Source organism: Ciona robusta, chromosome 8 (assembly GCF_009617815.1).
Source record: "Ciona robusta chromosome 8, ASM961781v2".
Classification (NCBI taxonomy): Eukaryota; Metazoa; Chordata; class Ascidiacea; order Phlebobranchia; family Cionidae; genus Ciona; species Ciona robusta.
Window position 1 is genome coordinate 7,657,860 of NC_143242.1, and position 14,662 is coordinate 7,672,521.

A 14,662-nucleotide genomic window follows, 5' to 3' on the forward strand; every position below is an offset into this window, starting at 1 on the left:
TAAGTTGCATTCATTCAATGTTTCCACCCACACAGGACGATATAGTTTGTTTGCCGAAGAAACTTTCGCAACAACTTGGAAATCTTGGTCAACTGTTGATATGCGTTCGCGTGACTAACTGTATTCATCTCATAGATTTCAGTAGTTTACAAAGTAAGTGGATTTTTAAATTCAAGTAAGGTTTAATACATTTAAAATACGTTGTTTGTTCTGTTTTATGGTGTAGTGGTTAAGCGCTTGAATTGATCCGATACCTCTTAATAATTTTGATAGCAATAGATGTATGTGTCTTAGGGCAAGACATTTAACTGCAATTGCTCAAGCCCAGTTGTCACTATGGTTTGTAACGTTTTTGGTGTTACAGTAATTGTCCAACTCTGGTCTAATTCCCAGGTCCCATGCCGTGCCTCACTGTAGGACCTCACCCATATAGAATAGAATGTGCATATACAATTTTGGGGTAATGGCCAACTCTGGTCTGATTCCCAGGTCCCATGCCGTGCCTCACTGTAGGACCCCACCCATATAGAATACTTACAACTAACAAGATATATATTAACACAGTCGCTGAAGTGAGTGGTAGTTTGTACTGGAGGCACCCCTTCCAAGCGATATGCACACCTAAGAGTTTGATAGAGTTTACAATAATGGAGATCGAGATCGTGAAGCAACGTCATTTCAAATCAGGACAAGGCTTGGTGTCTAATAAGGTTGGTTGGTTTGTATCTGCATGGTTGGTAAATAGACAACAATGTTTATGTATAGAGTTCATCTCCTATTACTTCGTTGTCCCCTTTAAGTTGTATGTTTGTGTCCCCTTTAAACTTCTTAACTTTGTCCCCATTGTTTTTTGTATATATGTTTTCCATGTTTTATTTTATAAGTATATAACCTAAGTTTTAAGGGGTTTTTGAATTCATTACAATTATGTGCTACTGGTGTCAACATCCTTTTGAACTGAGTGACCTTGAGATTTTCATAGTTAAGGTTCTATGTGTTGCGTTCCTTAAGCCAAATCTGATAAATCTTACTAAGTTAATCACTATATTTTATACTGTATATAAATCATATTGAATACAATACTGAAAGCTAAAAACCTGATTCTAAACCATAAACTAAACACCCCCAATATTCCCAGCATGTTCTTGCTGATTGCTGGGTTATCAAATCAAGCGAGCTTGGTATGCACGATGAATATATCCACGTACGAACACACCTCGGTCATCTACTTAAACCCGGTGATGCAGCGCTTGGGCTTGATCTTAAGAACTCGAACGTTAATAATGATGACTTGGATAAAATGAAGGGAATGCCAGATGTGGTGGGTTGCGTCGTTGTTTTAACTTTCCCATATTTAAATACCACCACCATGTTCAAACACCATCATACATACTTCATACAGAACACATGCACCAATATATTTTATATTTTTATAAAATTCTCGAGTTTTTTGCTTAAAAATAAAATAATGCCTGTATAAACATCATGTACTACTTTATTTTTATTCTATTCATATTTTTCCAGATTCACGTGCGAAAAGTTTTTAAAAATGCTTTTAAAATAATGCCATTATTAAGCAATAGATAACACATTTTCCAGATTCTCGTGAGAAAAGTTTTTGCCGACCGTCAGCGTCGTAGACGGCGAAGGAATTGGAAACTCCAGCGGATTGGAGAGCGAGGATCCTCCGTTGACGGGGAGGAGGGCTACACGGAGTTCCTGGAGGATCTGGAGGAAGACAAGGAGTTTAGGAAAAACATCGATATCTATATCGGTCGGGAGGAAGTTTTGATCAACTTGTTGTGGCTGTTGTTGCTAGGAGAGATGTTGGTAGTGGCAGGGGGTTGGTTTAGTGGCAGGAGAGAGTTTGCAGGAGTTAAATGAATCAAAGAATCAAATGACAGTCGTTATAACATGGTGTTCTGTTTTGTACACCTCATTCAGTTGCACAGCTTTGATCAACAAGCTTTCTGTTGTTGGGAGGGCAGCTGTTTGTAGTTTCAGGGGGTTTAGTTTAGTTGCAGCAAAGGTTAAAGATCAGAAGTTAAATGGATGAATGTAATTTATCCTCGAATGGCGGGGCAACAACAGCCTTTATAACACGGGTGTTCTGCTTCATACCTACTGCAGTTGGTGTAGACACTGTAGAGCTAGTAAGAGGTATTAAGCAATAGATAACATTTCTGTAAGACAATCAGTGAAAGCATTAAGTTCTTGATCTGTGATTTCTGCTGTTTGGAAAAGCAAGAAGTAAAGATCATGCGAAAATTAAAAACAAATTCAGATTCCTAATTATATTTGCAAATTTAAAACTATAGTTTTGTAAGTATGAGTTAAGATTCATATTTTTACACCATGTTTATACCATATTTTTGGGTAACTACTAACTACCATGTTTTTTCACAATGTTGTGTTTCCTTCATAGATGGAGACGTCCCTTCAAGCGCTGATGAAACTGAGTTTCCATCAGTATCGTTGCAGGAAATGTTGCAAGACCTGTCAATCAAGGATGATGTAGAAATGGATGGCGAATCATAAATGGCATTGTTATGAAATAAAATTTAATTGAGGGGTTAAAAGTTGACTTTGCAATGAGATATATTTGTATACATGTTTTCACCTTGCTGACAGGCTTCAACATAGGGTAAGGTCCATGCGGTAGCACTTGCGTGTCAGGGTAATAATGGGCCAGGTCCCATGGCTTGCCTCGCTGCAGGACCTCACCCATATAGAATAGAATGTGCATATACAATGTTGGGGTAATGAACCAACTCTGGCCTAAATCCCAGGTCCCATGGCATGCCTCACTGTAGGACTTCACCCATATAGAATAGAATGTGCATATACAATGTTGGGGTAATGAACCAACTCTGGTATAAATCTCAGGGCCCATGGCATGTCTCACTGTAGGACCTCACCCATATAGAATAGAATGTGCATATACAATGTTGGGGTAATGAACCAACTCTGGCCTAAATCCCAGGTCCCATGGCATGCCTCACTGTAGGACTTCACCCATATAGAATAGAATGTGCATATACAATGTTGGGGTAATGAACCAACTCTGGTATAAATCTCAGGGCGTTTCTTGCTGTAGGACCTAACCCATGTAGAATAGAATAAATACCTGAGCTGTTTTAGAAAACAAAGTTAGGACATTGTACAAATCAAGGCAGTTGCTGCTGATGTGAAAATATGTTGCTGTTTTAGCTGTTAAAGTTTAAGCTAGGAGTCTGATGGAAAATATGCAAAAGTATGAGAGCAGATCTGGTTTATTAAAAATACTGCGAATCATGTTAACAAAGTCAATCAAGTTACTTCCCAAAATAATGCTGTTATGCACGTGTGTTACAAATCATACAGCAGTACTTGCGGATGGCGCAACAATAATCTGGATACCAACAATTATTTCACATTCAGTACAGGGCTAAAAAGTGGAAAAAAAATTAACACAAAAGTGTTTTGTGGTTGGGAAAATAGAATCAAAAAATCTTTTTAAGAAAGAAAATTGAATGCTTGTTTTTTAAAGGGCACCTATGTATGTAAACATAGGAACCAAATCTTTTAAAATGTAGGGGAGGCAGGGATAGTTAGATGCGTATTCTATTGAACAAATTTGGTTCTAATGTTTACTAATAATGCAGTGCAGAAATTTGAGGGTAGCCTGCCTACCCTGCCACCCCAGGTTTGGCGCCTATGTATGTCTTGTATGCAACAAATTGGTCTTTTTAAATATTGTGTTACATAAAGTAGACAATGAAAAAATTGGCAGAATTTAAAAAGTGCTGTTATCGGAGAAATTGTATCGTAGAGAAAAACACAAAGATCTTGAAGAAAATATGAAATGCAATATTTAGAGATTCTGCTGTACGTGGCAATCATGCGTGGGGAGATACCACTTCGAGTTTGAAACTTAAGGTACAGGAACTGTTATGGGGAAGACGTCATACAAACAAAAATGTTGAAATTTGTTACAATATGTAAGTTGCTGGGGTTATTTTAATTAAAATTTACAAAAAAATTATTCAGTGCAGTTATTGGTTAAGTAGGCTACATTTGAGTAGCATCTGGAGCCAAAATTTCAGGATTTTTTTATACAAAGGAATACTATAAAGCATACTGGCTAGCTATGGCAGTGTTCTGTGTCTATTTATGTCAAGTAGAACAAACACTGTAGTTGAGAGCCTTTCAGAACACTCAGGAACAAAAGTCTAAGACACAGTCAGGTAATATCACAATTTTTTCTAAGTTTTTTTTTAAGCAGCAAGTGGTCATTTGAACAGTGAATCAGCTAATATAAGAAACTTTAAATATGGTAAACATTAGCTTGCCATGTTGCTTATGTTGTGGCAAGCATAAAAACAAATATCAGAGATGTTCTGACTCGAGATGTGAACCTAGCAGTAGAGAAACAGATTCAGTAACTTTTTGCCCATAGCCAAAAGTTTTTGTAATTTTCTAACTCAAAAAGTAAAGATTCTTCTTTCTGTTGTTATCTTCATGTTACAGCTGGGACAAATGGTTTGGAATTGTAAGCTTGTAATACAATAACGAGTTTAGTAACTTTACGTCTGGCGTGGCAAGTTTTTAAATTCATTGCTTTGAACTTTAGCAACAGGGAGAATTCTTCTATCTGTCGTTGTCTGATGTTTTTTTACATCTGGAATTGCAAGTTTAAATTATCGCAACATACAGATGTCTTCTCTGTGTCTTTATGTTGATAACAGTGTTGCCATATCAGTTTCAAGACCAACAATGAATCCAAGTGTTGCGATTATAGCAGCTGAAGCAGCTTCTTTAGAGGCAACACTGTTTAAAAACCCCAAGTTTTACTTGAAGTTTGACTTCTATTTATCATGATGTTGGGTGTTGGGCCAAATCTGGCTTAATCCTCTGGCAAGGACCTTACCCTTATAGAAACATTATTTCTGCAATGTCAGTGAGTTTGGTATTTCTATGTTCCACCCGATGATCAGTTTATCCCATCCACAGGTTAGAACACTAGGTGTCGCCCCTTCCACCCAAGTTGCCGCGGTAACCACCCGTCGATGCGAGGTTCGGTCGTTTCTCGGTAATCGAGCGATTCGAGCCCCGTTTGTGTCGTACAAACGGATCTGTTGGGATGAATGAAGTTATTTTGTCATTGTATTCTACACGGGAGAGGTCGTAGGTTAATGTCTTGCCCAAAGTGACCACTGGGTTGGAGCAATGTCCGCTAATTGTCTTGCCCAAGGGCACATACATCTATCGGAGTCTATCGCCATCAGTATCTAGCATTAAACCTAATATTCTTTGGTTACATTGCAACTTGCAAGCACCCAGCCACTGACAGCAATAAGCAACATTTTATGAATTAATGAAAAATCTCTTTGAAGCATGTTGTAATATTGTATAGCGAGAAAAAGTAATAATAAAAACAGGGTTTTCAAAATATATGCACCAAAGTGAAACAACAAAGCAATTCTGCTTCACTAACCTGTCTATTATCATGAGGAATCACGATCACGCCACGTCGTGATACAGATATTCGATTCACGGGAGAATCGAACCTCATGGAAGCAATAGGGGCGCGCATGCTTTTCAAATCCCAAACTTTGACGCAGCGATCGTCACTACTGCTTACTATCTGTGTAATGGAACAAGGGTTATAGGGGTTATGATGTGTTCAACATATATAATTTGTTAATGTTGTGATATAAATGAAATATCTGTTGAATGGAACAAGATATAATTGTCCAGCATTGTAAACGCATGATGGTTATACAGTGGAGTGGGGGGGATGGGACACCTTTAGCACCTAATATCCAAATATCCTGGTCGCATTTTAAACAATTAACAACGGTCTATGGAAGTCGTGGGGATTCGGTTTTATAATTCTTTGAATGTTCTTTGTTTACTACCAAAATGGGACGAGAAAATAAAATGAAAAGGTGTTCCGTACAGTATACAGTTATATAATACATTAGAAACAACACAGACAATGCTATAATATGCAATATGTGGGCGGTGTAAACAATATTACTATTGTATTGTGTCATACCTATGTTAACTTCATTACACCTGCCATCAATTGCTATATTATGGCTGGTGTAATATACTTAACAACTCATCAGTGTTTTTTAGTACCCAGTTCTGGATAATTACTATTGCATACCGATATGTAAGTTGAGGATAATATTGTTACCTTTACTATTGCATACCTCATACTTCTGACAAGTAAATTGCACCATCCATCAAATGGCATAAACACATCTATATTTCTAAGTCCAAATCAGCATAATATCGTTACCTTTTCATCAGTTGTAAACACGGCTGATGAAATAGACTGAGTGTGTCCTTGACCCACGATCACCGTATGCACTGTTGGAACACGGAAATCACAAACTCGAAACGTGGCGTCTTTTGATGATGTCACAATTAACTTTTGTTTCGAATGCGCACTAAAATGAAAAAAAACAAATAATAAGAAATAATTGACAAAAATAAAAAACAAACACTCCGCAATAGGTGTAACGGTCATGTTTTTATCGATTAGGTTTTGTACTTCTGTTTTATACCTAAAGGTGTTATAATGACTGTCGTTTCACCATTACTTTCCTGTGTTTTTACGCCTTCATAGGAAGTTGTACACTACTCTGACCTTTGTTGTGAAAACAAAGTCATTTTATCAACAAAACAGGCCAGCAATGTCATAAAAGTGATGACACAGCATTACATGTACAAGAAGAAATTCAAGTTGTTTGTTTAGTGATTGTTGACTTTGTCTCAGTGGTAAATCAAAATGACATTTATGTTTTTTGTCAAATATGTTTTACCTTGACGAGCTGATAAGGCTTAAGCTTACTGTGTGTGGTGGTAAGCTGTATTGTTATCACACAATGATACATAAAGGGTCATACAATATGTGTGTGGTGCAACGGATGTAAGCGTCAAATTAGCCTCAGATAGAATTTCAAATACACAAGACAGATTGATACAGTCTAATAATGATCAAGCAAATCACATGTATGGTGTTTTTACAAGATTATCAAACTTACAAGGCTATTTTTTATAGTGTGTATTACCCATTTACAGTAATAAGCTAACCACCAAGTCACAATTAATGAAAAAAACCTAATAACTTTACCCAGTTGTCACTAATGGGTTGTAGCACCCTGGGTGCTGGGGTAATGGACCAATTCTGGTCTAAATCCCAGATCCCATGGCGTGCCTCACTGTAGGACCTCACCCATTTAGAATAGAATGTGCATATACAATGTTGGGGTAATGGGCCAACTCTGGTCTAAATCCAAGGTCCCATAGCGTGCCTCACTGTAGGACCTCACCCATATAGAATTACCAGGCACCTTTGGGCAGCAACAGCAAGTTTCAAAGGCACTGTTCGCAATGGCCGATTATATTACCCATATATTTACTCCACATAACTGCGTGTGCAAGAATACACGAATAAAAAGTTGTCGCCTTACCTAACATATGTAAGGGGTAAGTCGTGCCCGCTGAGTGTTTGGACAGTTTGTGACGTTGAAGAATCAATAAGACACGACGTTCTATCCCATGATGCTGTTACGAAATGTACGCCATCCATTAGCCAATCACACCCCATGACAGGGGAGGTGTGGCACGTGACACAAATAAGCGGGTTGTGGTAATCCTGGCTGACTTGGGGGGTGCTGTCTGTAATATACATGGGTGGAATTAAACATGTTGGATTTACAAACCATAAACCTGAGGTGGCAGGGTAGGCAGGCCAACTGAATATTTTTATTGCATTAATCAATAAACAATACAACAAATAAGTTAGATTTGTTTCACATAAAAGTAGGGCCCCAAACCTAGGGTGGCAGGGTAGGCAGGCTCACCCAGAATTCCCTGGTATTTATCAGTAAACATTGTAACCTAATAAACAGTTGATGCTAGGTGTATTATAACGTTTTTCATATTATTTGCAAATAAATACCAGAAAAGGTATTTTGGAAAACAAATTACAACCAATAAGTTAGATTTGTTTTACAGGAAACTGTCTCTGCCTTACCTGCAGTTTAAAATATTTTTTATGAATTTATAAAGTTTTTCATTTTTAATAAAAGCCAAAAGAGCTGTTTCAAATGACAGCAAACTTTACATACTTACCTAAAAATTGGAATTTTTATTGTAAATAATAACGTGCTATTTAAAAATTTATTTAATGAGGGCTAATATCAAAACATCATTCTGACACTACATAATACAACATCCTGTGCCTGCCCATACACTAGATGGGCAATGAGGATATTACAAATATAAGGTATAGTAGGGTGGGGGAAGATGGGACACCTTTAAAAGCTATTTTCTTATCCCATTTAGTAGTTAACCAAACAAACTCAAAGAGTTATAAAACCGAATCCTCACGACTGCCATAAACCGTTGTTAATTGTTTAAAACACAATCAGGACATTTGGATATTATGTGCTAAAGTGTCCCATCTTCTCCCACCCTACTATATATTAGTCAAGCCATGCAGACATTAAGTCATAACCTTTATAACACATTGTGTTCGTGTTTCCTGTTTCTCACATGCATCAATGAAGGGGTTTGAAATATAATGCCGGCAACGCAATTATTTATTTGAATATATCGTGCTAAATTTAATGCTAATATTTTATATTTTACAGTGTTTAGTTGAATTAAAATACAACAGTATTTTATTAGTCAAATTTTTGTTGCCAGGAAATTATTTGCAATATTTAAATAAATTGTTCACAACCCCCCTTGCTATAATGATTAACCAAACATTGAGTTCATCTTAATCAAAAGAAAAGTTTTGCCAACTAGTTCAAAAAAAAAAAAAAAATTTATCAGAAGAGGTATTAATAATATTGCGTAATGCCTGGTAGCAGGAACAACATGGGTGTATACCTTATAGTTTAAATGTGCTTTAAATTAAAGATTAAACAAAAACAGAAAATGTAAATTTCTTAAAATTAAACAAAAATTGAAAATTTCTAGAAAATGTAAATTCCATATATTTTAACTCACCTTCTACACTATCATAGTCGTTTAATTCATCGTTAACCCCTGAGCAATCGTAACCCCACACTTGCGCCGTGGTGTCACCGGACACAGTGAGAGCAACTTGTCTCTCGGGGTGGAATCGTACGCAGTTTACGGAACCAGAGTGCCCATGATACGTTGCCACGCACTCACCATTCTGTGTGTTCCTGAGAATGGTTTAGAAAAAATAAATAAATGAATGAATGTAACTTATTTATCCTTGCATGGCGGAGTAACGACAGTCGTTATAACACAGGTGTTCTGTTTCATATAACTCGTACCCGCTTACAAGTTACCACATATGTAACTTGCTCTTTCTCGTGTGACGGGGCAACAGTTGTTATACCACAACTGTTCTGTTTCATACACCTCATTCCTGCTTGCGAGTTACCACGTATGTAACTTTGTTTGGGTAATATGCAACAGTCTACATAAGTACTAAGAACATACTAAGATTTAAACCAATCTTAAAGAGAGAAAGTCAAACAGGAACAATATATTACAATATATATACAGTATATATATAGCTCATGGAATCTATAGCATAGTGATAGATAATGGGAATTACTTTTTTTACGTTAAAATAACTCTATTTCCAGAAAATGTGGTTCCCTAATTATGATCTAGTTTGTAAAACCTAAATATTTCATTTGTTTGTTTTTTATTGATTTATTGAATTAAAACAAAAGCTTTTCATGAAATATCAACTATGTGGGTTTAGTGGTTTTAACATTAATTAAAAATTCATTGCTTATTAAAAACCAGGTATTGATTTGCATAATCTTATGTTGTTGTGCAATAACATTGTTAGGACAAGTTTATCGATTCAAATGTTATTTAGGTAAAGTAATGTTTTAGCTGCATTTAATTGAAATTAAAAAAAACAACGTTAAACAAATATAATTGACATTGCAATTTGCAACTTGTAGCCAAAGTCTTAAACACAGGGGAGGCAGGGATAGTTAGACACACAATTCTATGAATTGTGAAACAAATCTAATTTATTGGTTATAATGTTTACTGATTAATGCAATAAAAATATTCAGTTGGCTTGCCGACCCTGCCACCCCAGGTTTGGTCCCTATGTGATTGCAATATCCTGTTTATTCCTGGAGTAGTCAACCTTTTAAATAGCATTAAGCATTTGTAATATATATTGATAGTGCCAGTGGCAACATATGGTCATATAGATGCAGCAAGGATGAAGCTTTATGCAATAACCAGAGTGCTGGCTTAGCAGTTTGTAGTAAACCTGGTGTACTAGCACAAATACACTCACAACACACCAGTATGGATTTCAATTGTATTTCCTATTGTGTTGTATTATGCATGGCAGTCCATTGTATGCTGTGTTAGCATAACATGCAAACAATACAATAGCATGCAGTTTGAATTGTAAGCTATTTTCCATTATTACTGTTTATGGCCATCATATATTGTATCACCTGCTGTTTTAGCAAACAACCCTATAGTACTGGCAGCACAACACGCATTTCGATTACATGGGATTTCCTATTCTGCTGTAGTTGCAATTATATATAGCATAACTTGCTGGTTTAGCCTAGCAACAGACTAATATGCAAATAATTTGTAAGATTTTTCGCAACAATCACCCACAAGGTTACATACGTGGTAACTCGTGAGAGGGCACGAGGTGTATGAAACAGAACACCCATGCTATAAAAACTGTCGCTGCCCCGCCATGCGAGGATAAATAAGTTACATATGTGGTAACTCGTAAGCAGGCACAAGGTGTATGAAACAGAACACCCGTGTTATAACAACTGTCGCTGCCCCGTCATGCGAGGATAAATAAGTTTCATATGTGGTAACTCGTAAGCAGGCACAAGGTGTATGGAACAGAACACTCGTGTTATAACAACTGTCATCGCCCCGTCATGCGAGGATAAATAAGTTACATTCTCACCATAGTTTAGCCTTTTGATCGGCAGAAGCGGAGCCAGCAATGTTAACGTTAACTTGTGAAGATGAGACGTCCCATATTCCATCCTTGTGCCCTCGGAATTCCTACAAATAAAGCGGTAGATTTAGTAGGCACCTATGGGCGCGCATGCATTGATGCATACCATTGAATATGTTATAATAGGGGTGGGGTAAAAAAGGGCATGTTTTTCTCGACCCATTTGAGAGTAAACAAAGAATATTTACAAATTTATATACCCATATCGGTACCCTTGGGATTCTAAAAGAGCGTTGTTAACTATTCAAAACACGATTAGGATTCTTAGAAAATATGGGATATAGTTGCTAACGGTATCCATCTTATGCATCAACTAATAAGATAATAACATGGGATGGGATCTAAACACCACCCTAATTTTCCAAAAGATAGGTGCCTATACGTGGCAGTCTGGCGGATGTCATGAAATATTAATGACATGAAATGGTTGGTGGAGCAGGCAGTGTTTCACTTGTAAACAATTGATTTTATCATTTTAACCAACATATAACAAAGGTGCTGCAACTAGGAAATACCAAAGTTAGTATAGACCAAGTTAGGAAACGGATTGTAAAACAACGAGTCTTGTTATCCATTGTCGCGCGTCCATGACGTCATAAAAGCCACCATTACGGAGCCCACGGCATAGCATTTTATCATTGCTGGGTGCTGTTTTTCGTTTAAATTTTACGATTTTTTAAAAACCAAGCACTTCTGCGAGTAAAAATGGCTTTCTACTAATGTTATATCTTATCACAATAATAAACCTCACATAAATAATCAACTTTTATTGAACACTCAATCGATTAAAGAGTAAAAAACAGAAAATATCAAGTTTACTATAGCCAAAAACATAAAAGAACATGTTTAAAATATAAAAATACAAACAAAAACGCATAACATTACCATAAACTGGTGTATCTAGCTGCAGTTTTTTACTTTTTGGCTCACAAACTTAACACGTATACCCGGCAACGAAACTTAAGGTATCTTTGTAAAATTTGCCTAATATCGAAGTGAGATTGAGGAAAACAATACTGAGTTACTATTTTTGGTCCTCTGCTTTAATTAGTAAGTTACGGGTCTTTATGAAATCGGAAAACGCGAACACCTTATCTGCTAGTACTTAAGCAGTTTGGAGCTGCATGTCCACCCATGTTGGATTATACATGTAGTAAAGAATGGTTCTGTAGATTCGTAGGTATGATCATATACTATTATGTAAACTAAGCTGATTGCTGCTAGTCTTAATCGCCAACGTAAAGTACCCTGTTAAACCACACTGTACGCCGAAAACCAGTCAAAATATTAATTTACTTCACATTAATTCCTAGATTTAATATTATATAACAAGATTTATATTAGAAATTATATTTTAAATGTTAAAACAACCGCTATATGTGTTTTCTAGCTTTGTATCGCTTACAAGAACTAAATGAACACATGCCGACCATGCATTTGTATAGGCGATTCACGCTCTGTGGGCTCCGTAATGGCGGACACGAGCGCCGTTTCCTAACTTGGTCTATACTAACTTTGGGAAATACTGCCTCAGTGGTATAAATAATAAATACAATTGGAAACACTACATTTTATTAATTAGATACAAATCCTAATTAGTTAAACCATATCTCTAAAACACCACCATACCTGCACAGCTTTACAAATAACATTGGCAGAAGGTTTGAAACTGGACACAAGTTTGCTTGTCCCAGTTTTGTACGTTGTTTTCAACCTTTGTGATAATTGACTGGAACTGATCCCGGAGGATTTTCCTTTGATGTTGCTCTGAATAAAATATTTCATTTCATCGAACACAAAGTTATTAAATACATTTAAACCACAAACCGGAGTAAAGAGTATAGGAGTATTTATGATTGTGTATCAGTATGTTATAGCTTTTTGGGTGCCATGATTAAAATACAATAATTCATTCCATTAATGAAATGTATTCGAAAAAAACTATTATTAAACAAATGTTTCATTTGATCACCCACAACGTTACATACGTGTTAACTCATAAGGGGTTTAAAACAAAAGAGCGGTGTAGCTTTTAAGATATATAAATATATAAATAAATGTGAGGATAAATAAAGACTTTGATTCATTCCTTTGTTTGGTGTTACTAAGGAGGTTATTGGCGCATGAGGATGTGTGGGATTTCATAAAAACTAATGTGTCAGTATGGTGCGTAATATGGAAGATCTTATAAAATATTTACCACAACACAATACAACACATCATAATTATTTATTTACTTTTAATATATCTAATCCATTAGTTGGGGCGAGTTCATTTTTATCTGAAGCTGCATGATCACATGTTTGTAGTTTTTCATTCAACGCTGTAATCGTTTTTCTAAGTTCGGTATTCTCGGTGTATATTTCACTAAATTCATCTTCTATTTGGTCGAACAATGAATGGAGTCGGGTCCTCATTCTACGTGGCAGGACAGATGCTCGTTTGGCTGTAAATATAAGAAGGTAGTGTTATACAAACACTTTATTACGATGAATGTAACTTCATTTTAAATTGCGGGAAAACGAAACAAGTTTCATACACCTCATGCCCGCTAAAGAGTTACCATGTATGTAACTTATTTATCCTCGCGTGACGGGGCAACGACACCCCGTGCCCGTTTACGAGTTACCATATATGCAACTTTGTGAGTAATTTTTCACTATGTGGCTGACAGCTTGGACAACCCCACACACCCACAGTAGCAGCGACGAGCATTGAACCCGTTACCTCTACGACTCTACTTTAGAGGCAGGCACAACCGCACAACTGCTGTGCCATGGTGCGACACAAATGGACATTATACAAACCAGTTTATTAAGATTTCCAACATGAAATGACAGTATATATATATATTAAACAACATTCATCAACTTAAACTATACAGAAATATATTAGAAATCAATCAACACGATCTACATACCATACTGCTAGTGCTAAACCCTTGGCTAATTAACCGATAGTTCGATTTTGACAAATTCACACAGACTTATTTATTAATTTCTATTAAATATATATGAAGGTTAAACTTAAATCAAATACATTACTTACAATTTCTGTAGTTTTCATTTTGGAACGCATTGTCGTCTTTATCTTTACTAGAGGCACGACCGAAAGGAAGTTGTTTTTTATCTTCCTTTTTCACGCTGGTCCCTTCCATTGCGACTCAATTCATGGGCGACGTTTTAGATATTGCAAATATAACTATATCGTGGATCATATATTGTAAATAAACCTTCTTTATAACTCCCTAAGTATCTATAAAGATAACACCAGCATATATAACTTTAATAACTATAGTTTACAACAGAATAAAAAACAACCTAAAGGGCTTTTTTCTTTTTCGCCACGCATGAGCGATTTTGATATTTTTTGCCAAAACATTTGAGGAAGTAAGTAACAGATATAAGTTGTAAACATATTGAGATATAACGTTAAAATAATTGATATATATAATCTTTCTGTAGGTCACATTAGGTCAATCCACCGTTAAAAGGTAATATCGGTGTATCTCGTTTAATATGTAGTATAATAGGGTGGGAAAGATGGGACACCTTTTTATTGTACTCCCATAGACCGTTGTTAATTGTTTAAAACACGAACAGGATATTTGGATATTATGAGCTAAAGGTGTCCCATCTTCTCCCATCCTAC

General features: G+C 36.2%; 2 protein-coding genes across 2 annotated transcripts in view; one reads left to right on the forward strand and one right to left on the reverse strand.

Moving 5' to 3' along the window:
• Positions 1–2,579, forward strand: part of LOC149733004 (60S ribosomal export protein NMD3-like) — a 19,839-nt gene extending 17,260 nt beyond the window's left edge. Inside the window, exons 9-13 of the mRNA XM_089883348.1 lie at positions 36–153; positions 565–710; positions 1,139–1,321; positions 1,600–1,774; positions 2,426–2,579. Coding sequence (XP_089739474.1) covers positions 36–153; positions 565–710; positions 1,139–1,321; positions 1,600–1,774; positions 2,426–2,538 — 735 coding nt within the window. The 3' untranslated portion in view covers positions 2,539–2,579. The remainder of the gene's footprint in view (positions 1–35; positions 154–564; positions 711–1,138; positions 1,322–1,599; positions 1,775–2,425) is intronic.
• Positions 2,580–3,256: 677 nt separating this feature from the next.
• LOC149733009 (WD repeat-containing protein 37-like) lies at positions 3,257–14,310 on the reverse strand. The gene is made up of 9 exons (XM_089883350.1): positions 14,060–14,310; positions 13,249–13,457; positions 12,641–12,778; positions 10,958–11,058; positions 9,016–9,197; positions 7,467–7,674; positions 6,290–6,440; positions 5,477–5,626; positions 3,257–5,114 (listed from the first exon to the last, which is right to left on the reverse strand). Exons 1-9 carry the CDS (start codon positions 14,166–14,168, stop codon positions 4,923–4,925), a joined length of 1,440 nt encoding a protein of 479 aa, XP_089739476.1. The 5' UTR covers positions 14,169–14,310; the 3' UTR covers positions 3,257–4,922.
• Between the last annotated feature and the right edge of the window lie 352 nt (positions 14,311–14,662).

Excerpts from the sequence above, each read along its gene's own strand:
- LOC149733009 (XM_089883350.1), bottom strand. The coding sequence starts at position 14,168 with ATGGAAGGGACCAGCGTGAAAAAGGAAGATAAAAAACAACTTCCTTTC. Across the intron at positions 11,059-12,640 it reads TTATTTGTAAAGCTGTGCAG|GAATTCCGAGGGCACAAGGA; the intron begins GTATGGTGGTGT and ends CTTTATTTGTAG. Across the intron at positions 6,441-7,466 it reads TTACCCCTTACATATGTTAG|TGCGCATTCGAAACAAAAGT; the intron begins GTAAGGCGACAA and ends TTTTCATTTTAG.